Genomic DNA, 25,761 nt, shown 5'->3' with positions numbered 1-25,761 from the left:
CAAGGTCAAGAGATCGAGACCATCCTGGTCAACAAGGTGAAACCCCGTCTCTACTAAAAATATAAAAATTATCTGGGCACAGTGGTGCGTACCTGTAATCCCAGCTAGTTGGGAGGCTGAGGCAGGAGAATTGCTTGAACCCAGAATGCGGAGGTTGCAGTGAGCCAAGATCATGCCATTGCACTCCAGTAGTCTGGGTAACAACAGCGAAACTCCGTCTCAAAAAAAAAAAAGTTAATATCCAGATGTATAACAGTATTTATTCAGCCTTTAAATAGAAGGAGCTCCTCTTTCTAGCCCCGGCCCTGACCCTACAGCTGCTGAGATCTTGATGCCTGAGAAGAACCGGATTGCCATTTATGAATTCCTTTTTTTCCCCCGAGAGACAGAGTCTTGCTCTTTTGCCCCGGTTTGGAGTGCTGAGACACAATCTCTACTTACTGCAGTCTCCGCCTTCAGGTTCAAGCAATTCTCCTGCCTCAGCCTCCAGAGTAGCTGGGATTACAGGTGCACACCACCACACCCAGCTAATTTTTGTATTTTTAGTACAGATGGGGTTTCACCATGTTGGCCAGGCTGGTCTCGAACTCCTGACCTAGTGATCCACCCACTTTGGCCTCCCAAAGTGCTAGAATTACAGGTGTGAGCCACCGCACTCGACCCTGAACTCCTTTTTAAGGAAGGAGTCATGGTGGCCAAGAAGGATGTCCACATGCCTAAGCACCCGGAGCTGTAGAACAAGAATGTGCCCAATCTTCACGTTATGAAGGCCATTCAGTCTCTCAAGTTCCATGCTACGTGAAGGAACAGTTTGCCTGGAGACATTTCTATTAATACCTTCCCAAAGAGGGAAGGTACCTCCATGATTACACCCAGTATCTCCATAATTACCTGCACATTGGGCCTGCCACTCTACACTGCAGCCATCCAGAGACTGACGCCTCGGCCTAAAGGTCTGGAGGGTGAGCCCCCTGCAAGACACAAGAGGGGAAGCCGACAGATACCTACAGATGGTGTGCTGTGCTCCCTGAAGGCGACAAGAAAGCTGAGGCTGGGGCTGGGTCAGCAACCCAATTCCAGTTTAGAGGCAGATTTGGTGGTGGTGGTCAGCCACCTCAGTTAAATTGGAGAGGATTATTTTTTGTTGAATAAACTTATGGCCAAAGAAAAGGAGATCCTGTCATTTGTGACAACATAGATGGGCCTGGAGGATATTATGCTGAATGAATAAGCCACACACAGAAATAAAACTATTGCATGATCTCACACATGTGAAATCTAAGAAGATTGAATACATAAAACGGGTAGAATGGTGGTTACTAGGGGCTGGGAGGGAGGGGAGCGGGGAGATGTTGGTCAAATGGCACAAAGTTACCATTATGCATGCTGTACAAGTCTAGCTAGTCTCCTGCACCCAGATGATTGCTACTTAGACCAAGCTGTCCAACCTGCAGCCCACAGGCTGCATGTAGCCCAAACTGCTTTGAGTGCAGCCCAACATAAATCCGTAAACTTTCTTAAAACATTACTTTTTTTGCTTTTTTTTTTTTTTTGAAACGAGGTCTTGCACTGTCTCCCAGGCTGGAGTGTGATGGCACGATCTTGGCTCACTGCAAACTCCGCCTCCCAGGTTCAAGCGTTTCTCCTGCCTCAGCCTCATGAGTAGCTGTGATTACAGGTGTGTGCCACCATGCCCAACTAATTTTCTTTTTCCTTTCTTTTTTTTTTTTTTTTTGTGTGTGTGTATTTTTAGTAGAGACGGGGTTTCACCGTGTTGGTCAGGCTGGTCTCAAACTCCTGACATCATGATCCACCTGCCTCGGCCTCCGAAAGAGCTGGGATTATAGATAGGCATGAACCACCATGCCCAGCCTGCATTTTCTTTTTAAGGTCATCAGCTATTTGTTAGTGTTAATGTAGTTTATGTGTGGCCCAAGACAATTCTTCCAATGTGGCCCAGGGAAGCCAAAAGATTGGATATCCTTGACTTAGACTGAGGCCTTAGCTTGATCTTAGCCACTTCCCCAGGAAGCCTTCACTGGCGGGGTAACACTAGGGGAGGTGAACCTGTCACCTGCTCCTGTAGTCCACTGTTCTCAGCATCAGAACACCCAGGACTGCAGGGCACAATGGTTCACTCGTATAATCCTAACCTTTGGGAGGCCACAGGACCATCACTTGAGCCCAGGAGTTTGAGAAATCAGCTTGGGCCTCATAGTGAGATCCCAGCCTCCACAAAAACATGGAAAACATTAGCCAGGCACGGTGGCTCATGCCTGTGGTCTTAGCTCTCTCAAGGTTGAGGTGGGAAGATAGCTTAAGACTGGGAATGGAAGAGACTGCAGTGAGCCCTAATTGTGGCACCGCTCAGCAGCGCCCAGGTGAGGTGATAGAGTGAGACCCTGTCTCAAAAACAAAGAAACACCATACTCAGGACATCTAGTAAAATGGCTCTTGCACTGTCAGTCCTGTGACTAGATTTATAAATGCCCAGTGAAAGCAGAGATTGAAGCTATCCAACTGTTTGACCAAAGGCTTAGTTAGCATAGTATCTTGTACTGTAATGGTTTATAGAGTAAACTAATGAAATTAATGCCGCAGGAAACAGCCCAGGGCACTGAAGAAAGTGCTTGTGTTTTACAGGAAAGCTCTTTGACCCTGGAGGGGAAAAGATGCAAATTCAGGACACTCAAGAGGGAGTGGGAAGACTGGCTGCCTGGCTGGCCCTATTTCATTTCTGTAGGTGAGAAGAGGTGTGTCCAGCCCCCTGCTGGCTCCCCTCCTCTGAGGCCCCTCTTCCTGTCAAGTTACCTGCATTTTTTTCCCTCCCACTCTTAATGACAACCAGTCCCTCCAGGCCCCATTTTCTCTTTTCCTCTCTTCTACATGCTGGGCACCCCAAATCATCTACTTAGGGAGACTGGAGCTGTAAAAAAAGCAAACTGGATTCAAGTAGACGTTCCATGGGTTGGAATCCAGAATTCCTGCTTACTTCCTACCGGCGTACCCTGGTTGGCATAGATCATTTAACCCTCTGACTGACAAGGATTCAAGGACAAAAGGAAAACACCTATCACCTGTCTGCCTTTTTGGGAAGACAGAGGAAGAATGTAGAAAGTGAATGGGACGTTTTGGTATTAAATGACACAGATTTCTTTGGACACAAAAATTCAAGATTCTCCAAACATTGATTGGCACTTTTTATCCTTGGGTCTGTTTGGTTTCTAGGCTGCTGATTATACTGAATGTTGTGCATATAAATGGACAAGAAGTGAACAAGACTGCCTTGGAAGTCTCTTCCTTATATGTACATTTTATTTATATGTAAAACTTAGAGGCTCACGCCTGTAACCCCAGCACTTTGGGAGGCTGAGGCGGGTGGATCACCTGAAGTCCGGAGTTCAAGACCACCCTGATCAATGTGGTGAAACCCCGTCTCTACTAAAAATACAAAATTAGCTGGGCGTGGTGGTGCATGCCTGTAATCCCAGCTACTCGGGCAGCTGAGGCTGGAGAATCGTTTGAACCCAGGAGACAGAGGTTGCGCTGAGCCAAGATGGCGCCACTCCACTTCAGCTTGGGCAACAAGAGGGAAACTCGGTCCCCGCCCCCCCTCCAAAAAAAACCTTAGGGTCTCTGTTGCACAGGCTGGAGTGCAGTGTCGAGACTGTAACTCACGCCAGGCACGGTGACTCACGCTTGTAATCCTAGCACTTTGGGAAGTTGAGGTGGGCAGATTGCCTGAGCTCAGGAGTTCAAGACCAACCTGGACAACATGGTGAAACCCCATCTCAACTAAAATAAAAAATAGTATTTGGGCATGGTTGTGCACACCTGTAATCCCAGCTACTAGAGAGGCTGAGGCAGGAGAATCACTTGCACCCAGGAGGCAGAGGTTACAGTGAGCGAAGATCATGCCATTACACTCCAGCCTGGGTGACAGAGACAGACTACATCTCAAAAAAAAAGATTGTTCGGCCGGGTGCAGTGGTTCTATTCCAGTATCCCAGGCCTCCGGGGAGCCGAGGCAGGTGGATTACCTGAGGTCAGGAGTTCGAGACCAGCCTGACCAGCATGGCAAAAACCTCCTCTCTACTAAAAATACAAAAGTAAGCCAGGCGTGGTGGTAGGCGCCTGTAATCCCAGTGACTCAGGAGGCTGAATCGCTTGAACCCAAGAGGCAGAGGTTGCAGTGAGTGGAGATCATGCCATTGCATTCCAGCTTGGGCTGGAGTGAGACTCTGTCTAAAAAAAAAAAAAAAAAAAAGATTGTGGCTCACTGTAGCCTAGAACTTCTGGACTCAAGCAGTCCTCCCACCTCAGCCTTCCAAACAGCTGTGGTGAGCAAGTGCACACCACATCACCCAGGTGATTTTTTTTTAGAGACAGAGTCTCATTATGTTGCCCAGGCTGGTCTCAAACTCAGGGTCTTAAGGGATTCTTCCTCCTCAGCTTTCCAAAGCACTGGGATTATAGGCCTGAAGAAAGTCTTTTCTAACCTTTAAAATTCTGTAATTCTCACAAGATATACAAATTAAGTTCCACATTAAAGATTTACATTTGAAAAGCAACTGTTGAGGCTGGGCAAGGTGGCTCAAGTCTGTAATCTCAGCACCTTGGGAAGCCAAGATGGGCCGATCACCTGAGGTCAGCAGTTCAACACCAGCCTGGCCAATATGGTGAAACCTGGTGTCTACTAAAAAGGCAAAAATTAGCTGGGCATGGTGGCAAAAGCTTGTAATTTCAGCTGCTCCAGAGGCTGAGGCAAGAGAATTACTTGAACTCAGGAGATGGAGATTTATCAGTGAGCCTAGATCTCGAAACTACACTCTGGCCTGGGCAATAGAGCAAAACTTCATCTCAAAAAAAAAAAAATTTAATTTAATTAAATTGAAAAGCAACTATTGGCCAGGCATAATGGCTCTCACCTGTAATCCCAGTACTTTGGGAGGCCACTGTGGGAGAATTACTTGAGCCCAGGAGTTCAAGACCAGCCTGGGCAATATAATGAGACCTCATCTCTATAAAAAATAATAATAATTTGACCAGGCAGTGGCTTACGCCTGTAATCCCAACACTTTGGGAGGCCAAGGCAGGTGGATCACCTGAGGTCAGGAGTTCGAGACCTGCTTGACTAACATGGTGAAACCCTGTCTCTACTAAAAATACAAAAATTATCCTGTCATAGTGGCAGGCACCTATAATCCCAGCTACTCAGGAGGCTGAGGCAGAAGAATTGCTTGGACCCGGGAGGTGGAGCTTGCAGTGAGATGAGATTGTGCCATTGCACTTCAGCCTGGGAGACAGAGTGAAACTCCATCTCAGGAAAACAAAAACAAACGGAAATCCTTGCAGAAGTTGCAAGGCATTTTCCCATAGCCTTACATTTAATGTCAAAATTTTAAAACAGTCTAAATGTTGAGAGTCATTTAATAAATTATGCTGTTCTTACATGATGCTGTATGACCCTGCTGAGAAAAAGATACTAAATATCTAGAGTACTAAATATATTCTCTAGAAAAAGGTTTACAATATATCTTTTGAAAACATATACTGTGCTGAGGCTGGAGGATCTCTTGAGCCCAGGAGTTCAAGACCAGCCTGGACAACTTAGTGAGACTGTTGCTATAATAAAAAAAATTAGTTGGAATAGTGGTGCATGCCTGTAGTACCAGCTACTTGAGAGGCTGAAGAGGGAGGATTGCTTGAGCCCAAGAATTTGAGGCTGCAGTGAGCCATGACAGCACCACTGCATCGTAGCCTGGGTGACTCAGTGACACTTCCTCTCTTAAAAAATAAAGGGAAGGAAGAAGGATTTACAACTGTAAACTTTTTTTTTTTAATTTATTTTTTTTAAAGACAGGGTTTCACCATGTTGGTGGTCAAGCTGGTCTGGAGCTCCAGACCTCAGGTGATCTGCCGCCTTGGCCTCCAGAGTGCTTGGATTACAGGTGTGAGCCACCACGCCCAGCCAACTGTAAACTTTCTTAAGCAAATGGTCTTAAGAAGAAGAGGGGCCAAAGGCCTGCAGTTAGGTTTTGCCTAGATAAACAAATTCATTTAACATCTTTGAGCTTTTTCAGACAGAAATTTAAACCCACCTAGCCAGGGCTGGTTGGTCCCAGGGACAAGGCCTGAGGCTGCTAGAAGCCATGTTAAACTTTGATCTAGTCTTTTTTTTTTTTTTTTCAAGACAGTTTAGCTCTGTTGCCCAGGCTGGAGTGCAGTGGTACATTCTCGGCTCATTGCAACCTCCACCTCCCGGGTTCAAGCAATTTTCCTGACTCAGCCTCCCGAGTAGCTGGGATTACAGGCACCTGCCACCACAGCCAGCTAATTTTTTGTATTTTTAGTAAAGACAGGGTTTCACCATGTTGGCCAGGCTGGTCTCAAACTCCTGACCTCGTGATCCACCCCCCTCAGCCTCCCAAAGTGCTGGTATTATAGGCATGAGCCACTATGCCCAATCGGATCTAGTGTCTTATAGCAGCAGTTTTAATGGAGTATTCCTGCAGAGAGTTTTTGCAATTCTCACCATGTAAAGAAGAATGTCTCAACCGGGTGTGGTGGCTCACGCCTATAATCCTAGCACTTTGGGAGGCCAAGGCAGGTGGACCTGAAGTCAGGAGTATGAGATCAGCCTGGCCAACATGAAGAAACCCCATCTCTACTAAAAATACAAAAATTAGCTGGGCATGGTGGCTCATGCCTGTAGTTCAAGCCATGTGGGAGGCTGAGGTGGGAGAATCACAGGAAACCAGGAGGCAGAGGTTGCAATGAGTTGAGATTGCACCACTGCACTCCAGCCCAGATGACAGAGCAACACTGGATCTCAAAAAAAAAAAAGAATGTCTCAATATACACACTTTAGAATATGATTACAATCATCCTTGGATAACAAAATCCAGACAGATTCTCATCTCAAATCCCTTACAGTTTGCCTCAATATGGGTGGGTTCTGCCTCAGCTGTTGGAAAATATCCCTTCAGTGATTGGTTAAATCCTGGAATGCAGACTTTGATTTCCAGATGGTGTAGAAAAAAGAAAAGAAAAGAACCCGGGATGCAGAACTTGGCAGATACTGAGGGCTCACTCTATTTTGAGGTGATAGTATTATGATTACCTATTTTGTATGTTTAGATATTTTTATGCTATGATGTTTGTGTAACAATACAGATATTAATTCCACATATTTACATATATTCTTTCTTCCTGTACTTTTTTTTTTTTTTAATGATAAGAAATGTCAGCCAGGCGCAGTGGCTCAAGCCTGTAATCCCAGCACTTTGGGAGGCCGAGGCAGGCGGATCACGAGGTCAAGAGATCGAGACCATCCTGGCCAACATGGTGAAACCCCGTCTCTACTAAAAATACAAAAAAAATTAGCTGGGTGTGGTGGCGTGCGCCTGTAGTCCCAGCTACTCGGGAGGATGAGGCCGGAGAATTGCTTGAACCCAGGAGCCAGAGGTTGCAGTGAGCCAGGATTGTGCCACTGCACTCCAGCTTGGCGCCTGGCAACAGAGTGAGACTCTGTCTCAAAATAAATAAATAAATAAATTTTTTTTTTTAAATGTCAAAGCCAGGCATTGTGGCTCATGCCTGTAATCCCCGAGTATTAGGAGGCTAAGGCAGGAGGTTCACTTGAGACCAGGAATTTGAGACCAGCCTGGGCAGTATAGTGAGAGCCCTGTCTTTACAAAGAATGAAAAAATTAGCCTGGTGTGGTGGTGTGCACCTGTATTCCCAGCTACTCGGGCAGCTGAGGCAGGAGGGCCACTTGAGCCCAGGAGGTAGAGACTGCAGTGAGTCATGATCACACCACTGCACTCCAGCCTGGGCAACAGAGTGAGGTCCTGTCTATAAAACCAAGTACATAAATACATTTTTTTAAAAGGAAATTTCAAGCATATAAACAAGTAAAAAGAATAGCAAAGTCCTCTTGAATCACTTTTTTTTTTTTAATTTTTTATAGAGAACGGGTTTCACTGTGTTGGTCAGGCTAGTCTCGAATCTCTGACCTCATGATCCGCCCACCTCAGCCTTCCAAAGTGCTAGGATTACAGGTGTGAGCCACCGTGCCCAACTTAATTTTTGTATTTTTTTGTTTTGTTTTTATTTTTATTTTTTAAAGACGGGGTTTCACCTTGTTGGTCAGGCTGGTCTTGAACTCCCGACCTCAGGTGATCCGCCTGCCTTGGCCTCCAAAGTGCTTGGATTACAGGCATGAGCCACTACGCCCAGCCTTGAATCACTGATTTTCTTTCTTTTTTTTTTTTTTTTTTTTGAGACGGAGTTTCGCTCTTGTTACCCAGGCTGGAGTGCAATGGCGCGATCTCGGCTCACCGCAACTTCCGCCTCCTGGGTTCAGGCAATTCTCCTGCCTCAGCCTCCTGAGTAGCTGGGATTACAGGTACGCGCCACCATGCCCAGCTAATTTTTTGTGTTTTTAGTAGAGACGGGGTTTCACCATGTTGACCAGGATGGTCTCGATCTCTTGACCTCGTGATCCACCCGCCTTGTCCTCCCAAGTGCTGGGATTACAGGCTTGAGCCACCGCTCCCGGCCGAATCACTGATTTTCAACAGTCATGAACATGTGGCCAATCTTGTTTTATCTGCGCATGCGGGTCCTAACCTCCTATACTTAGACTCCTTTAAAGCTAATCATATCATTTGAAGATCATAGTATCATTCGATCCAAAGATATTTCAGCACATATCTTTAAAGGATAAAGAGTCTTTTCTTTTTTCTTATTTATTTATTTATTGAGTCTCCGTAGAGACTGTCAAAAATTGACAATGCCGACTGTATTTCAAGTCGTCATGGTGGGGTATTGGGAAAAGTTTTCAATTAACAATAATCGCACCTCGGATAAACCTCATTGGTTATGATACTGCCACTGCGCAAAGCTAGGGATAATGAGTCTTTCTAAAAACAAACAGGCCAGTGAGGTGGCTCACGCCTATAATCCCAGCACTTCAGGAGGCCAAGGTGGGCAGATCACCTGAGGTTGGGAGCTTGAGACTAGCCTGACAAACATGGAGAAACCCTATCTCTACTAAAAATGCAAAAAAATTAGCCGGATGTGGTGGCGCATGTCTGTAATCCCAGCTACTTGCGAGGCTGAGACAGGAGAATCACTTGAACCCGGGAGGCAGAGATAGCTGTGAGCCTAGATCGCTTCACTACACTCCAGCCTGGGCAACAAGAGCGAAACTCTGTCTAAAAATAGTATAATGATAGCAGGGCTATCCGTGGCGCGTGCCTGTAGTCCCAGCTATTCGGGAGGCTGAGGCTGGAGGATCTCTTGATCCCGGGAGTTCTGGGCTGTAGTGCGCTATGCCCATCGGGTGTCAGCACTAAGTTCGGCATCACTATGGTGACCTCCCGGGAGTGGGGGACCACGAGGTTGCCTAAGGAGGGGTGAACTGGCCCAGGTCGGAAACGGAGCAGGTCAGAACTCCGGTGCTGATCAGTAGTGGGATCGCACCTGTGAATAGCCACTGCACTCCAGCCTGGGCAACATAGCAGACCCTGTCTCTAAATAACAATAATAATAATAATTAATAACAGTAGTATAGCCTGTAGTCTCTGCTGCTTTGGGGGCTCAGGTGGGAGGATCACTTGAGCCTGGGAAGTCAAGGCTGTAGTGAATGATGTTTGCACCACCACATCCAGCCTAGTTTGCAAAAGTGAGACCCTGTCTCAAAAAAATGAAATAAAATAAAATACCAGTAATGGACCAGGTGTGGTGGCTCATGCTTGTAATCCCAGCACTTTGAGAGGTCGAGGTAGGAATGTCAGAATCATTTGAACCAGAGCAACTCCATCTTGAGTAGGGGCTGAGTAAAGTAAGGCTGAAACCTACTGGGCTGCATTCCCAGACGCTTACTCATTCTAAGTCGTAGGATGAGATAGGAGGTCAGCACAAGATACAGGTCATAAAGACCTTCCTGATGGTTTCAGTAAAGAAGCCAGCCAAAACCCACCAAAACTGAGATGGCAATGAGAGCGACCTCTAGTCGTCCTCACTGCTACACTCCCATTAGTGCCATGACAGTTTACAAATTCCATGGCAACATCAGGACATTGCCCTATATGGTCTAAATAGGGGAGGCATTAATAATCCACCCCTTGTTTACCGTATAATCAAGAAACAAACATAAAAATGGGCAACCAGCAGCCCTCAGGACTACTGTGCCTATGAAGTAACCATTCTTTTATTTCTTTACTTTCTTTTCTTGTTTTTTTTTTTTTTTTTTGAGACTAAGTTTCGCTACTGTTGCCCAGGCTGGAGTGCAATGGCAGAATCTTGGCTGGCTCACTGCAACCTCTGCCTCCCAGGTTCAAGCAATTCCCCTGCCTCAGCCTGCCGAGTAACTGAAATTACAGGCATGCGCCCCCAGGCCCGGCTAATTTTTTTATTTTTAGTAGAGACGGGGTTTCTCCATGTTGGTCAGGCTAGTCTGGAACTCTCGACCTCAGGTGATTCACCCATCTCAGCCTCCCAAACTGCTGATATTACAGGCGTGAGCCACGGCGCCTGGCCTCCTTTACTTTCTTAATGAACTTGCTTTTCCTTTCCCTATGGACTCACCCTGAATTCTTTCTTGCACAAGATCCGAGAACGCTCTCTTGGGATCTGGATCAGGACCCCAGTCCAGTAACAGGAGGATCACTTGAGACAGGAGTTCGAGACCAGCCTAAGAAATATATTGAGACCCCCCCCATCTCAAATTAAAAACAGAAACAAAAACAAACCAGTAATATCACAAGTACCCTTTAAAAATTAAATGTAATTTCAGTATCATCAAATACATTTTCTCCTTTCAAATTCTGCAGGCTGTCTCAAAATTTGTGTGTTTTAGAGTTTGTTTAATTCAGGCTCCAAAGAAGATCTACAGATTAATGTATTATTTTTCTTAATGCTAATAAGAAATGCCAGCGGTAAATGTAATCAAGTATACATACACCCATGTTCTCACATTTCAGATGAGAAAATAACATTCAAGGAGATTGTAAATTACTTGCTCAGGGTTGTTGAGCTACAATCAGGGGAAGATAACAGTAATCTAGGCTTGGGACTCCTCTGCAGATAACTGGTGGTATAAGTCCCAGGGGTGGGTCTGAGTGCACACAGGGAGTATGTGCATTGTGAAGAGACAACCAGAACTCCACATTCTGCAATCCTGTGATGGTCCTCATTTATTTATGTGTTCTTGTCTCAGAAAATATTAAACATTTAAAACATACTATATTAAAACTCTGTTATAGTTTAGAGGATTGAAAACATTAAGTTTCACTTTTTTTTTTTTTTTTTTTTTTTTTTGAGACAGAGTCTCGCTCTGTTGCCCAGGCTGGAGTGCAATGGTGTGATCTCGGCTCACTGCTACCTGTTTCTCCCTGGATTCTTGTGCTTCAGCCTCCTGAGTAGCTGGGAATATGGGCATGCACCACCATGGCCGGCTAATTTTTTGTATTTTTAGTAGAGAGACGGGTTTCTCCATGTTGCCCAGGCTGGTCTTGAACTCTTGAGCTCAGGCGATCCACCCACCTCAGCCTCCCGAAGTGCTAGGATTACAGGCGTTAGGCACCGGGCCTGGGCGCTCAGTTTCATTTTTAAGACAGAACTCTCACTCATTTTGGCATTAAAACCCCTTTGGTTGGAAAATGACTGTATTTGATTCTTCCCTTTATCCATAGGATGAAGGCAAAACCAAATGGAATCAGCTAATAGGTGGGAGGGACAGAGAAAGGATTACTTACCCTCAGTGATGTAAATTAACCCAAATAATCTATTCTTCTTCTTTGACTACATGCTCTGGGCTGATTACCTTTAGGAATTATAATGAGTGTTTATCTCTTGCCTCCCACTGGAACCACAGTGGCCTTTGCCCCTGCCACTCCACTGAAATGCTCTCAGAATTATCAGTCCTTTACAGTTCTTCTGATCCACTAGGAGCGGGGTCCTGCTGCCAGGCCCCTGACAGCTGCCCCTCAGTCTCTTTGGCTCATGGGCAGATGAATCCTTCTCTGCTGGTCCCTTCCAACTCATGGCTTCCTGATGATCTGTCCATGGCCAGTGTTGTCAGTCTGTCTTCTGCCTTCACAGGACACACATGAAGCCAAACACAGTCCCCAAAGTAGCATCCCAGGGGGCAACACTGGATTCTGAGGGGTGGGGAATGAGGGAGGACAGTCAGCGTCAGACAACCAGGGGAGGGTTCCCAGGTGTCCCTGAGGGGTGAGTGTCAGAGCCCGGGACACAGTGTGGGGCAGGACACCAGGACTTGATTGTGGCTTGGTAGTGAGCAAAAGAATAAGGGAAACAGATTTTTTTTTTAATTTTCTGCTTCAAATACTTGGTGAACAGAGGTTCCATTGATTGAGGTGGAGAAGACTGGGAGAGGGGCAGTTTTCTGGCTTCAGAGTTGAGAAATCAAGATCCCTGTTTTTGTTTTGTTTTTGAGACAGAGTCTCACTCCTGTCCAGGCTGGTGTGCAGCAGCGTCATCTCTGCTCACGGCAACCTCAGCCTTCTGGGTACAAGCAATTCTCGCTGCCTCAGCCTCCCGAATAGCTGGGATTACAGGTACCCGCTGCCATGCCCAGCTAATTTTTTGTATTTTTCATAGAGATGGGGTTTCACCATGTTGCCCAGGCTTGTCTCAAACTCCTGACCTCAAGTGATCTGCCTGCGTAGGCTGCCCAAATTACTGGGATTACAGGTGTGAGCCAGAGCACCCAGCCATAAATTGGTATGTTTAATATATATATTGAACACATGCAATGTTTTTACCTACAAAACCTTTTTGTTTCTCAGTTAAATTGTTTAAGAATATTATTACAAACATTTTAAAACTTCTACAAAGTAGAGAGTATAAATAAGGAATCTCCATGCAGCCATTACCCGGTGTTATTGTCTATATTTCCATTTAAAACTCACTTTAGTTTGTTTTAGAGCTGGGGTCTCACTCTGTCACCCAGGCCGGAATGCAGTGGTATGATCACAGTTTGCTGCAGCCTCTAACTTCTGGGCTCAAGTGATCCTCCCACCTCGGTTTCCCAAAGCACTGGGATAAAAGGCCTGAACCAACGTGCCCAGCTAAAAATCACTTAAGAATTGCTTTTTTTCCCCCTATATATGCCTGTAGTCCCAGCTACTCCAAAGGCTGAGGAGGGAGGATCACTTGAGCCTAGGAGGTCAAGGGTGCAGTGAACTGTCATCATTCCACTGCACTCCAGCCTGAGTGACTAGAAAGAATCTGTCCCACTTCCGCAAAATAGAATTACCTTTTTTTTTTTTTTTTTTGAGACAGAGTCTCACTCCGTTACCAGGCGCCAGGTTGGAGTGCAGTGGCACAACCTCGGCTCACTGAAACCTCCACCTCCGGGGTTCAAGCAATTTTCCTGCCTCAGCCTCCCGAGTAGCCGGGACTACAGGCATGCGCATCACGATGCCCAGCTAATATTTTTGTATTTTTAGTAGAGACGGGGTTTCACCATGTTGGCCAGGATGGTCTCAATCTCTTGACCTTGTGATCTGCCTGCCCTGGGCTCCCAAAGTGCTGGGATTACAGGCGTGAGCCACCGCGCCCGGCCTAGAATTATTTTTTATTTATAGCAGACAAAAATTACTTCGGGCAGGGCTCAGTGGCTCACACCCGTAATCCTAGAACTTTGGCAGGCTGAGATAGGTGGATCACTTGAGATCAGGAGATCGAGACCATACTGATCAACATGGTGAAACCCAGTCTCTACTAAAAATACAAAAAAGTTGGCTGGGCGTGGTGGTGCATGCCTGTAATCCCAGCTACTCAGGAGGCTGAGGCAGGAGAATTGCCTGAACCCAGGAGGCGGAGGTTGCGGTGAGCCGAGATTGCACCATTGTACTCCAGCCTGGGTAACAAGAGTGAAACTCCCTCTCAAAAAAAAAAAAAAAACCTGTAATCCCAGGTACTTTGGAGGCTGAGGCAGGAGAATGGCTTGAACCTGGGAGGCAGAGGTTGCAGTGAGCCAGGATCCTGCCACTGCACTCCAGTGTGGGCAAGAGCCAGACTCCCTCTGAAAAAAGAAAAAAAAATGACTTCGATTATTTTGCAAACATTTTTTTGTAAAATCAGGGTGCATCTGTGAGCCAGGCAATGTTTTATACAGGCAGCCTCACAGTTTTTCGAGACAAGGTCTCAACTCTGTCTCTCAGGCTGGATTGCAGTGGAATGATCTCAGCTCACTGCAGCCTCAACCTCCCGGACTCAAGTGATTTTTCCACCTCAGGCCCCAAAAGTAGCTGGGACTACAGGTATCTGCCCCACCACCCATGGATAATTTTTGTATTTTTTGTAGAGACGAGGTTTCACCATGTTGCCCAGGCTGGTCTCAAACTCCTGAACTCAATTGATCCATCCGCCTCTGCCTTCCAGAGTGCCAGGATTACAGGCATGAGCCACCAAGCCCGGCCGACACCCTCACTGTTAATCTTCTATAAGGAATATCTTTCAGCAGGTAACCCAATTGCAGGCTCTGGGTTGAAATCTCTAGTCTTTCTCAACTTCTCTGTTCCTTTTTACTCATCTAAATAAGGCGGGCTCTGGTTATTTGCATGAGCAAATGCAAACTTGTCCTATTCACTTATTACAAAAAAGATTCCAAAGTTCTTGGATCAAGGCCAAGGACACTTAACTGCTTACAGGCCGGAAGCCTCCCCCACCTTCTCTTGCCCCTATCTCTCCCACTTCCAGGTAGAAGCTGGTCTTAGCTGGGTGGAGTCCTCACTGCTGCACGTTCCAGGTGTGTTTAGTTAGTGTCTAGTGTGTGGCCCCTTGCACGAATAAAGGACTGCCGCAGAGTTCCCCCTGCTCCAGGTAAGCCGGGAGGTGAGACTCTGTGGGTGCCAGAGACTGGAGTGAAACCTGTGGCCTCTTGAGCATCTGCTCTGTGCCTGGAGGCAGCTTGCCCTCACAAGGAATCCAAACTCATCATCAGGTTATTTTACGTTTTTATTTTTATTTATTTTTTTGAGACGCAGTCTCTGTGATTCAGGCTGGAGTGTGGTGGGGCAATCTCAGCTCACTGCAACCTCTGGTTATTTTGTTTTTATTTTTAGTTATTTATTTTTTTGAGACTCAATCTTGCTCTGTGACACAGGATGGAGTGCAGTGGAGTGATCTCGGCTCACTGCAACCTCTGCCTCCCAGGTTCAAGTGATTCCCCTGCCCCAGTCTCGCAGAGTACCTGGGATTACAGGCACTAGCCACCAGACAGGCTAATTTTTTTTAGTATTTTTGTATTTTTAGTATTTTTGTATTTTTAGTTTCACCATGTTGGCCAGGCTGGTCTCAAACTCCTGACTTCAAGTCTTCTGCCTGCCTCAGCCTCCAAAGTGCTGGGATTGCAGGTGTGAACCACCGCACCTGCAGCATAAGGTTATTTAAAAACCCATGCCATTTATTTGTTTTTATTTTTATTTATTTTTTTTAAACAGTTTCACCACGTTGATCAGGCTGGTCTTGAACTCCCGACCTCAGGTGATCCACCCGTTTTGGCCTCCAAAGTGCTTGGATTACAGGTGCGAGCCACCACGCCCACCCATCATTTATTTATTATGATTCCTGATTTATTTACTAGTTTTGTCCTAAGTCACCGAAATGCTTGCTAAAAATATGTAAGCCCAGAGACCACTCTGTCCTAAGGAGTCAGAAAAAGAGGTGACTGATATCTGTCTGGGAACATTTCCAGAAATGCTGGTCTGATGGCGAGTGTAGAATTATCTTCCAGGATGTAGAAGTGAGGAATGGTTTGTATATAGAGTCTGGTGGAGTGGGAGGGATTCGAGCCCTGATACAAGGCCCTGAGGTCACTCGGTTGCCCCGAGCTGGTCTTGAACTCCTTGGACTCAAGCGATCCTCCCAGCTCTGCCTCCCAAAGCACTAGCATTATAAGCACGAGCCACTGCGCCTGGTAAAGTAATTCACATTACAAAGGAGAGGTGTCTGACACTGAACCTTGAAATTGGAAGATGAAGCCAGAGAGGAAGCTTGAGATCTGAAGAAATAGGAGGAGCTAAGGAAGGAAACTAGTGGCAGGACCAGAGCTTTGCAGGACTCTAGATAGCTGTCTGGAGATGGCTCAGGGCAAGAGAAACATACTTGCACTCTGCTCCAGAAATTTATGTTTGATCAAGAAGTGTGCTGAGCGTGGTGGCTTATGCCTGTAATCCCAGCACTTTGGGAGGCTGATGCAGGTGGATCACTTGCACAGGAGTTCAAGACAAGCCTGGGCAACACAATGAGACCCCGTCTCTCTCTTTCTCTCTCTCTCTCTCTCTCTCTCCATACTAAGTTTTATTGTATGCTGTTGTAATTGTATACAAAACAATTACCCTTGTGAAATAGAAATTCATGAAAATTCAGAAAGGTAGATGTTAAGGACTGACAAAAGTAGAAGTTCGTATATTATGACACATGTGTTACAGGGATAAGCTTTTGTACAGGTTTGAAATGTAACTTTCTTGAATGTTCACTGAATCGTAAGAAGTAGTTTGGGAAACCTTTGAAAGATTCATGTTTGTCTAAGCCATACCGCCCTGAACGCGTCTGATCTTGTCTGATCTTGGAAGCTAAGCAGGGGCGGGCCTGGTTAGTACTTGGATGAGAGACCGTTTGGAAACACCGGGTGCTGTAGGCTTAAAAACAAAAAAAGATTCATTTCACTATAAAAAGGAACAGACTCCCCAGGCGCAGTGACTCACGCCTGTAATCCCAGCATTTTGGGAGGCTGAGGCGGGTGGATCACGAGGTCAAGAGATCGAGATCATCCTGGCCAACATGGTGATACCCCGTCTCTGCTAAAAATACAAAAATTAGCGGGCTTTTGGCACGCGCCTATAGTGCCAGCTACTTGGGAGGCTGAGGTGGAAGAATCGCTTGAACCCGGGAGGCGGAGGTTGCAGTGAGCCGAGACTGCGCCACTGCGCTCCAGCCTTGAGACAGAGCAAGACTTTGTCTCAAAAAAAAAAAAAAGGAACAGACTTTCTGGGGTCTGAAGGGATTTGTACTTGAAGATACCCGAGTTAGCAGAGGGTCATGTTGAGCATTCTGCAGACAGAATTGTTTCACGTCTGCAGCTGCCTGGGAAACTTTTATGCGGTTGAGCCCGGCCTCCAGCCAGAGCTGTTGAACCACTTTCTTCATAGTGGCGACGCTGGAGGACCCAGACATGGTGCACGAGGGCTGGGCCGATTCGTGGGTCTGTGGGTCGGTGGGTGGTGGGCCATGGGTCAGCAGGGCGAGACAACTAAGCAGCGATGCCGTGGGAGCGGGGCTCCTAACTTTTTTTTCTTCTTCTTCTTTTTGAGACGGAGTTTCGCTCTTGTTACCCAGGCTGGAGTGCAATGGCGCGATCTCGGCTCACCGCAACCTCCGCCTCCTGGGTTCAGGCAATTCTCCTGCCTCAGCCTCCTGAGTAGCTGGGATTACAAGCACGCACCACCATGCCCAGCTAATTTTTTGTATTTTTAGTAGAGACGGGGTTTCACCATGTTAACCAGGAAGTCCTGCATCTTTCCGTAACTGTTACTTCTATGCTCCTTTGGGGAGCATGTTCCTATACCTTGGGAATATGTTCAGTTTTTGTCTATTTTCTTATCTTATAGGTATTTTGCATTTAGACATAATGACATTTTAATAAATACCGAAAGTATTTTTCCAAATTTTGTTCGTATTCAATTTGTTATCTCGTTTGATTTCACTTCACAAATAGATAGGTCTTCTGTGGCCTATTCAACTGTAGAGAAGCAAGGATGAAAGAGCAGGGTAAATTTGGTAGATGTGATTTTGAGCCATCAGAAAGACATTTTTGTTTTTTTCAATTAGAGACAAGGTGTCACTTTGTCACCCAGGCTAGAGTGCAGTAGCATAATGACAGCTCACGGGAGCCTTGACCTCCATGGGCTCAAGCAATCCTGCCTCAGAATCCCAAGTAGCTGGGACTACAGGTGCACACCATCACACTCAGCTGTTTTTTTAAATTTTGTTATTGTTTTTCTTCTTATTATTCCTTTTTTTTTTGGAGAGACAGGCTCACTCTACGTTGCCCAGGCTAGAAAAAAATACGTTTTTTGTTTTTTTTTTAAGACTGGGTTTCACCATGTTGGTCAGACTGGTCTTAAACTCCTGACCTCAGGTGATCCGCCCGCCTTGGCCTCCAAAGTGTTTGGATTACAGGCGTGAGCCACCACACCCGGCCTAGAAATACCTTATCAAGTCAAAAGTTTAAAGGGAGATTGTCATTATTTACCTGATTCCCAGAATTTGGGATGTAAAGCAGATTTCTCCAAGTTACAGAGATAGGTAACCGAAGACGTTTCTAATGTGGGTGGTCTCCATGCCTCAGGGCCTAGGCTGTTCCCACAACCCCAGTTAGGATGACTGCTAAGTAGATGGGATGTGGGGATTGTGGTACCAAGTATGTGGAGTAGCTAGGGCACAGTAATAAAGGCACTGGGGCTGGGGAGGATAATTTGTGTTTGGCTAGAATGTGGTGGAAGTTAGGACCACCTGAAATAAATTCAGGTTTGTTTCACTTTGTTTTGTTTTTAAGAAAGAAATATCTTCTCTCCCACAGCAACTAATGATTTGAAGTATCAGATGTTTTCCTAACAGAACTGCTTGTTTGGCTTCATTTTCTCTGTGCAGCCAAAGGCTGGAAGAGTAATTGTTCTGGCTGAGCTGTGACTGCCAGCAGGCTGTGTGTGGGACTCCTTTTGGCAGCTGGAATTAAAGGGTCTGATGATTCAAAGGACTTCAAGGGCTACCACCAATGTGAGAAATCAGTGGGACTGTAGTGAGGTCTGTCTCCAGTGACTGTCTAAGGAAGGACAGTGAGATCTAAGAGCATATCTGCTTCTCACTGGAGAAACCCACAGAGCTCAACTACCTTGGTCAAGACCTTCATTGACAGACCAATGGCAAGGGCAGCACGTGTGACCAAACTCAAAGCAGAATCCAAATGCTCCATCTGTCTGGATTACCTGAGAGACCCCGTCACCATCGATTGTGGGCACAACTTCTGTCGGCCCTGCATCCAACAGTCCTGGACGGATCTACAGGAACTGTTTCCTTGCCCTGTCTGTCGTCACCAATGTCAAGACAGGCACTTCAGGAGCAACACCCAGATGGGAAGGATGATTGAAATTGCCGAGATACTCGAGAGTGCTAAGAGCAAGAAAAAGAGGCGGGAACAGAGGACCTTGTGCGAGAAGCACAACCAGCCCCTGAGCGTTTTCTGCGAGGAGGAACTGGTAGTGCTGTGTCCCCTGTGCACTCAGCTCTCTAACCACCAGGGCCACCACGTGAGGCCCATAGAGGAGGCTGCCTGTCATCACAGGGAAAGGCTTCGCAGTTACATCCAGCCCCTGAAAAAGCAATTGGCAGACCTTCAAAAATTAATAAGCACTCAAAGCAAAAAACTCTTAGAACTGAGAGAGAAGGTAGAAAGCCAAAGGCAGGAACTGTCCTCTGAATTTGAGCACCTCACCCAGTTTTTAGACCGTGAGCAACAGGCAGCTCTCTCCAGACTAGCTGAAGAAGAGAAGGACAATCAGCAGAAACTCAGTGCAAACATAACAGCATTTTCAAACTACACTGCCACACTCAAAAGCCAATTAAATAAGGTAGTAGAGCTCAGTGAGCTGTCTGAACCGGAACTGCTGTCACAAATTAAACTTTTCTATGAGTCTGAAAATGAGAGTAGCCCGTCAATCTTTTCAATTCATTTGAAGAGAGATGGCTGCAGTTTTCCTCCCCAATATTCTGCTCTGCGGAGAATTATAAAGAAATTTAAAGTAGATGTAATTCTAGACTCTGAAACAGCACACCCTAACCTGATTGTATCTGAAGATAAAAAATGTGTGAGATTTACAAAGAGAAAACAAAAGGTTCCTGGTTTCCCAAAAAGATTTACAGTCAAGCCAGTTGTTCTGGGTTTTCCATGTTTTCATTCTGGCAGGCATTTCTGGGAGATTGAAGTGGGAGATAAGTCGGAATGGGCTATTGGCATTTGCAAAGATTCTCTTCCCACAAAGGTGAGGAGACCCTCATCAGCCCAGCAGGGATGTTGGAGAATTGAGCTGCAGGATGATGGCTATCACGCACCAGGGGCTTTTCCAACCCCTCTCTTGTTAGAAGTGAAAGCTAGGACCATTGGCATTTTCGTGGACTATGAGCTGGGTGAGATCTCATTCTATAACATGGCTGAGAAATCTCACATCTGTACTTTCTCTGACACTTTTACTGGACCTCTTCGGCCTTATTTCTACGTAGGACCAGATTCACAACCTCTCAGAATCTATACAGGAACAGCTGGTGAATAAAAACCCACCAGTGAGGCTGAACTATTTTACTCGTCTTTTTAATGGAAGATGCAGAGGCTATTGTATTAATGTTATCTACGGATATAATCCCTCTAGTTTTTTTTCTCTGATAGTTTCCAAGAAGAAAGTTTTATGTTGTTCCAACAATCAAACAGTGCTAGGAATGGCTACCTTTCGGGAATGTTGTGGGGGTTACCTATCATGTTCATGGACTTGGTGCATCGCTGAGTAGAAGGGTGATTATTTCTGTTTTTCAGAAAGTGCAGGGCTGGGTGCGGTGGCTCACACCGGTAGTCCCAGCACTTTGGGAGGCCAAGGTGGGTGGATCACAAGGTCAAGAGATTGAGACCATCCTGGTCAACATGGTGAAACCCCATCTCTACTAAAAATACAAAAAATTAGCTGGGCATGGTGGCACAATCCCAGTTAATCAGGAGGCTGAGGCAGGAGAATTGCCTGAACGCAGGAGACGGAGGTTGTGGTGAGCTGAGATCGTGCCATTGCACTCCAGCCTGGGTAACAAGAGCGAAACTCTGTCTCAGAAAAAAAAAAAAGTGCAGTTGGAGCTTCCAGGGGATGAACTAGAACAAACTTATCAACTTTGCCTTCTCAGTGTAAAGGTTGGATTGTGCTATTCCTGACACATACTAGGCAGGGAGCAGCTTGTAATCTTTAGTTAAACCACAGGGCACAATTTAAAGGGGTGGAGTGGGGACCACAGGGAGAGGGTAAGCATTTTTAGCTTTTAACATGTGAGGCTTTAACAGTTTTTTTTGTTATTACCAGAAGCCACCTACTGGTGGCACTCACTACATTAGGTTTCTTAGAAACCTTCTGCGTCACATAATTTTCATTTCTTCCTGTATTCTTTGCTATTTCATTTCTTCCTGTATTCTGTGCATAGTATTTTGGAAGAGAGTGACTTGTTATGACACTGGAGAGAACTGGAAAATCTTGTTACTAATGGACATTACTGTTAGACACTATGTCAGAGACTAAAAGATGAATCACTGGGCAGGATGGTGTACCTATATTGCCTCAGAATGTTTTCTTTCAAAGACTGCTAACATTTATGGAGCCCTAACTATGTCCCAGAAGTTGCAGTATTTTCAAAACAACTCTGAGATGTAGGCAGTAGGTTAACAAAAAAAAAAAAAACGGATTTAAAATTAAGAAAACAGTTTTGAGACAAAAAAGTATCCCAGTTAAGGTGAATCAGCCAGTGGTAAAGAGATGTCTAGGGGTGCCTTCAATCACTGACAAAACCATCCCCTTAAATGGTTTGTCAATGGAATGCTTTATACATACACAGGAAGTAATAAGGTATTATTTTTCCCTCTGACTATGAAAAAGGAGATGTCCACAGGTACATGTTTAAACTCTCAGGACGCTACACTAACTTAACCAGAAGGATCTGGGTTTATACCTAGATTCCAGTAATGTCTGGTAGTGGGCTTAAACTCATGTGTAAAATGGACATAATACTTATTTTGCATGAAAGCTATGAAGGTGAAGTTATATGTGTGTGTATGCACCAAAGTTAACTTATTTTTTTAAATTTTTTTCAGAGATGAGGTCTCACCCTGTTGCCCAGGCTAGAGTGCAGTGGCACAATCATAGCTTACCATAACCTTGAACTTGAACTCCTGGGCTCAAGGGATTGTCTCACCTCAGCCTCTGAATAATGGGCTCACACCATCACAATTAGCTTTTTTTTTTTTTTTTTTTAAGATAGGGTCTGACTCTGTTACCCAGGCTGGAGTGCAATGACAGGATCATGTTCACTGCAGCTTCAACCTCCCAGGCTCAAGCAATCCTACCACCTCAGCCTCCTGAGTAGCTGGAACCCCAGGCATGCATGCCACCATGCCCAGTTAACTTTTTTTTTTTTTTGAAATGGAGTTTCGTTCTTGTTGCCCAGGCTAGAGTGCAATGACACCATCTCGGCTCACTGCAACCTCTGCCTCCTGGGTTCAAGTGATTCTCCTGCCACAGCCTCCCAAGTAGCTGGGATTACATGCACCTGCTACCCAGTTAACTTTTGATTTTTTGAGGAGATGAGGTCTCACTTTGTTGCCCAGCCTGGGCTCAAATTCCTAAGCTCAAGTGATCCTCCTGCCACCACTTCCCAAAGTGCTAGAATTACAGGCATGAGCCACTGTGCCCAACCTGCCCCGGGCAATTTTAATTTAATGGTTTTTTTTTTTTTTTTAGTAGCAACTGGGTCTCACTATGTTGACCAAGCTGATTTTGAACTCTTAGCCTCAAGTGGTCCTCCTGCCTCAACCTCCCAAAGTGCTAGGAATATAGGCATGAGCCACCATGCCCAACCCAAAAAAGACATTTCCTACTCAGGAAAATGTGAGTATGGCAGGGCGTTAGGTGATAACAAGGCTGTTAATTCTGTTAGGTGTGATAGCATTATGATTTAGGAAATGCTTTTATCCAGAGTAAAATTTTTAGGGCTGAAATTGTATTTCTGTGATTTTTACTGAAGAGCTCTAGCCGAAAAAATACAATCGATGAAGCAAATGTGACAAAATATCAATAATTGTTGTGTCTAGGTGATGGACATTTCACTTTATGTACTATTCTTTGTACCTTAAATAAAAAGAACAAGTAAAAATATTTCCTTTTATCCACATGTTCTGAGTTATGGTTTCTGTATGACTCTGCCATTTCTACCTGAGGTTTGATTAGGCACACTTACAGTTGAGTGAACATATTCATCCCGACTCTCCTGTCTAAAACTCAGTTAAATTGTGTATTTTGGCTAGTTTCAAATTTCTTAAGATTTGAGAAACTAGCTGTTGAACTATAAATATTATTAACTGTCCATTTCCTTAGAATTGGAGCCATCTTCGTCAGGCTGGTTTCAAATTTCTGACTGCAGGTGATCTGCCTCCTCCGCCCTCTCCAAATGCTGAGATTACAGGTGTGAGCCACCTCACCTGGCCTTTTTCTTTTTTTTGAGACGGAGTTTTGCTCTTGTCATCCAGGCTGGAGTGCAGTGGCATGATGGTCAGCTCACTGCAACCTCCACTTCCTGGGTTCAAGCAATTCCTCCTGCCTCAGCCTCCCTAGTAGCTGGTAATTACAGGTACCTGCCACCACACTGAGCTAATTTTTGTATTTTCAGTAAAGACAAGGTTTCACCATGTTGGCCAAGCTAGTCTGAAACTCCTGACATTAGGTGATCTGCTTACCCCAGCCTCCCGAAGTGCTGGGATTACAGGAATAAGACACCACGCCTGGTATAGTCTCTTCTATTAATACCTAGTTTTCGATATAAATTATGTTATTATAAACTTTTCAGGAGTACACTTCCCTTTTTTTTTGAGACAAGAGTTTCACTCTTGTTGCCCAGGTTTTAGTGCAATGGTATGATCCCGGCTCACTGCAACCACTGCCTCTCAGGTTCAAGCCATTCTCCTGCCTCAGTCTCCTAAGTAGCTGGAATTATAGGTGCCCACTATGACACCCAGCTAATTTTGTATTTTTATGAGAGACAAGGTTTTGACATGTTGGTCAGGCTAGTCTCAAGCTCCCAACCTCAGGCAAAGTGCTGGGATTATAGGTGTAAGCCACCTTGTCCAACCTTTTTTTTTTTTTTTTTTTGAGACAGGGTCTTGCTAGGTCACCCAGGCTGAAGTGCAGTGGCCTGATTTCAGCTCACTGCAACCTCTGAGCCCCTCTACCACACCAGTCTCAAGCGATCCTCCCACCTCAGCATCCCAAATAGCTGGGACCAAAGGCCTGCACCGCCACACCTGGCAATTTTTTGTGTGTTTTTAGTAGAGATAGGGTCTCTACCCAGGCTGCCAAGGGTGGTCTCAAACTCCTGAGCTCAAGCGAACCACCGGCCCTCAAAGTGCTGGGATTACAGACATGAGCCATTGTGCCTGGCCACATTTCACCTTTGGTTTCCAATTGGATTACTTTTTTGATACTAGTAATTTAACATGCTTACTAAAAAATCAAATAATTGGCTGGGCATGGTGGCTCATGCCTGTAATCCCAAAACTTTGGGAGGACGAGGTAGGTGGATCACCCAAGGTCAAGAGTTCAAAACCACCCTGACCAACAAGGTGAAACCCTGTCTCTTAAAAAAAAAAAAAAAAAAATCAGGCTGGGCGCGGTGGCTCACGCTTATCTATAATCCCAGCACTTTGGGAGGCCGAGGTGGGTGGATCACAAGGTCAAGAGATCGAGACCATCCTGGTCAACAAAGTGAAACCCTGTCTCTTCTAAAATACAAAAATTAGCTGGGCATGGTGGTGCGTGCCCGTAGTCCCAGCTGCTCGGGAGGCTGAGGCAGGAGAATTGCTTGAACCGAGGAGGCAGAGGTTGCAGTGAGCCGAGATCATGCCATTGCATTCCAGTCTGGGTAACAACAGCGAAACTCCATTTCAAAAAAAAAAAAAAAAAAATCAAAAAATAGGCATATAAATAGAAAATATTAGTATAACCTCACTTATCCACACACATGCACACATTTTTTGTATATATCTATAGAGATTTCTTTGGCCTACATAAATTGGTTTATATACATTATTTTAATATGAACTAATCTATACTAAGGCCAACATTAAGCTTTAAAAGATAGGAAGAAAGTAGATCATAAACTTGTTAGTACATTAAGGATTTGGGACTTTAAGAAGAATGGGGGGCCAGGCGCGGTGGCTCACGCCTGTAATCCCAGCACTTTGGAAGGCCAAGGCAGGGAGATCACCTGAGGTCAGGAGTTCAAGGCCAACCTGGCCAGTATGGTGAAACTGTGTCTCTATTAAAAATACAAAGATCAGCCAGGCATAGGAGCATGCACCCGTAGCTATTCGGGAGGCTGGAGCAGGAGAATCGCTTGAACCCAGGAGGTGTAGTTTGCAGTGAGCCAAGTGGAGCACCACTGCACTTCAGCCTGAGCATCACAGCAAGACTCCTCAAAAAAAAAAAAAACGTGAATACTACAATTTTAAAGTTCCACAAGCAAAGAAGATGGTACACAAATCACAAGAGGAATGTTCAATCTTTGACATGTGGACAGGTAATTCCTTGATTTAAAAAAAAGTTTCCTGGCTGAGGGCCATGGCTCATGCCTGTAATCCCAGCACTTTGGGAGGCCAAGGCAGACAGATCAACTTTGGTCAGGAGTTCAAGACCAGCCTGGCCAACATGGTGAAACCCTCTCTCTACTAAAAGTACAAAAATTAGCCAGGCATAGTGGCTTGGGCAGGTAGTCCCAGCCATTCGGGAGGCTGGGGCAGGAGAATCGTTTGAACCCAGGAGGTAGATGTTACCCCACTGCACTTCAGCCTGGGTGACAGAGCAAGACTCCGTCTCAAAAAATAAAATAAAAAAGTTCCAGTGGAATTGTAAAAACATAAATAATAAA

At 45.4% G+C, this 25,761-nt stretch overlaps 1 protein-coding gene, 1 non-coding gene and 2 pseudogenes across 3 annotated transcripts; 2 read left to right on the top strand and 2 right to left on the bottom strand.

Moving 5' to 3' along the window:
- Nucleotides 1–8,769: 8,769 nt before the first annotated feature.
- LOC118152440 (U4 spliceosomal RNA) lies at nt 8,770–8,910 on the bottom strand. Its single transcript, XR_004741206.1, has one exon. It is a non-coding gene; the product is annotated as a U4 spliceosomal RNA (small nuclear RNA).
- A 3,195-nt stretch (nt 8,911–12,105) lies between these two features.
- On the bottom strand, nt 12,106–17,217 carry LOC108590740 (guanine nucleotide-binding protein G(I)/G(S)/G(O) subunit gamma-5 pseudogene; annotated as a pseudogene).
- On the top strand, nt 14,661–23,011 carry LOC100404363 (tripartite motif-containing protein 75). 2 transcript variants are annotated; one of them, XM_078366321.1, is made up of 2 exons: nt 14,661–14,862; nt 18,694–23,011. In XM_078366321.1, the coding sequence occupies exon 2, from the start codon at nt 18,963–18,965 to the stop codon at nt 20,367–20,369; it is 1,407 nt and encodes a 468-aa protein (XP_078222447.1). In that variant the 5' UTR covers nt 14,661–14,862; nt 18,694–18,962; the 3' UTR covers nt 20,370–23,011. The 2 variants fall into 2 exon arrangements, with proteins under 2 accessions (XP_078222447.1, XP_002745307.3); XM_002745261.5 differs by having other exon boundaries at nt 18,623–23,011.
- On the top strand, nt 16,567–16,684 carry LOC144581977 (5S ribosomal RNA; annotated as a pseudogene).
- Nucleotides 23,012–25,761: the final 2,750 nt, after the last annotated feature.

This window comes from Callithrix jacchus, chromosome 3 (assembly GCF_049354715.1).
Source record: "Callithrix jacchus isolate 240 chromosome 3, calJac240_pri, whole genome shotgun sequence".
In the NCBI taxonomy this organism is placed as follows: Eukaryota; Metazoa; Chordata; class Mammalia; order Primates; family Cebidae; genus Callithrix; species Callithrix jacchus.
This window is presented reverse-complemented; position numbering and strand designations above follow the sequence as displayed.

What these genes read in the sequence shown, in the direction of transcription:
- LOC100404363 (XM_078366321.1), top strand. Translation starts at nt 18,963, where the DNA reads ATGGCAAGGGCAGCACGTGTGACCAAACTCAAAGCAGAATCCAAATGC.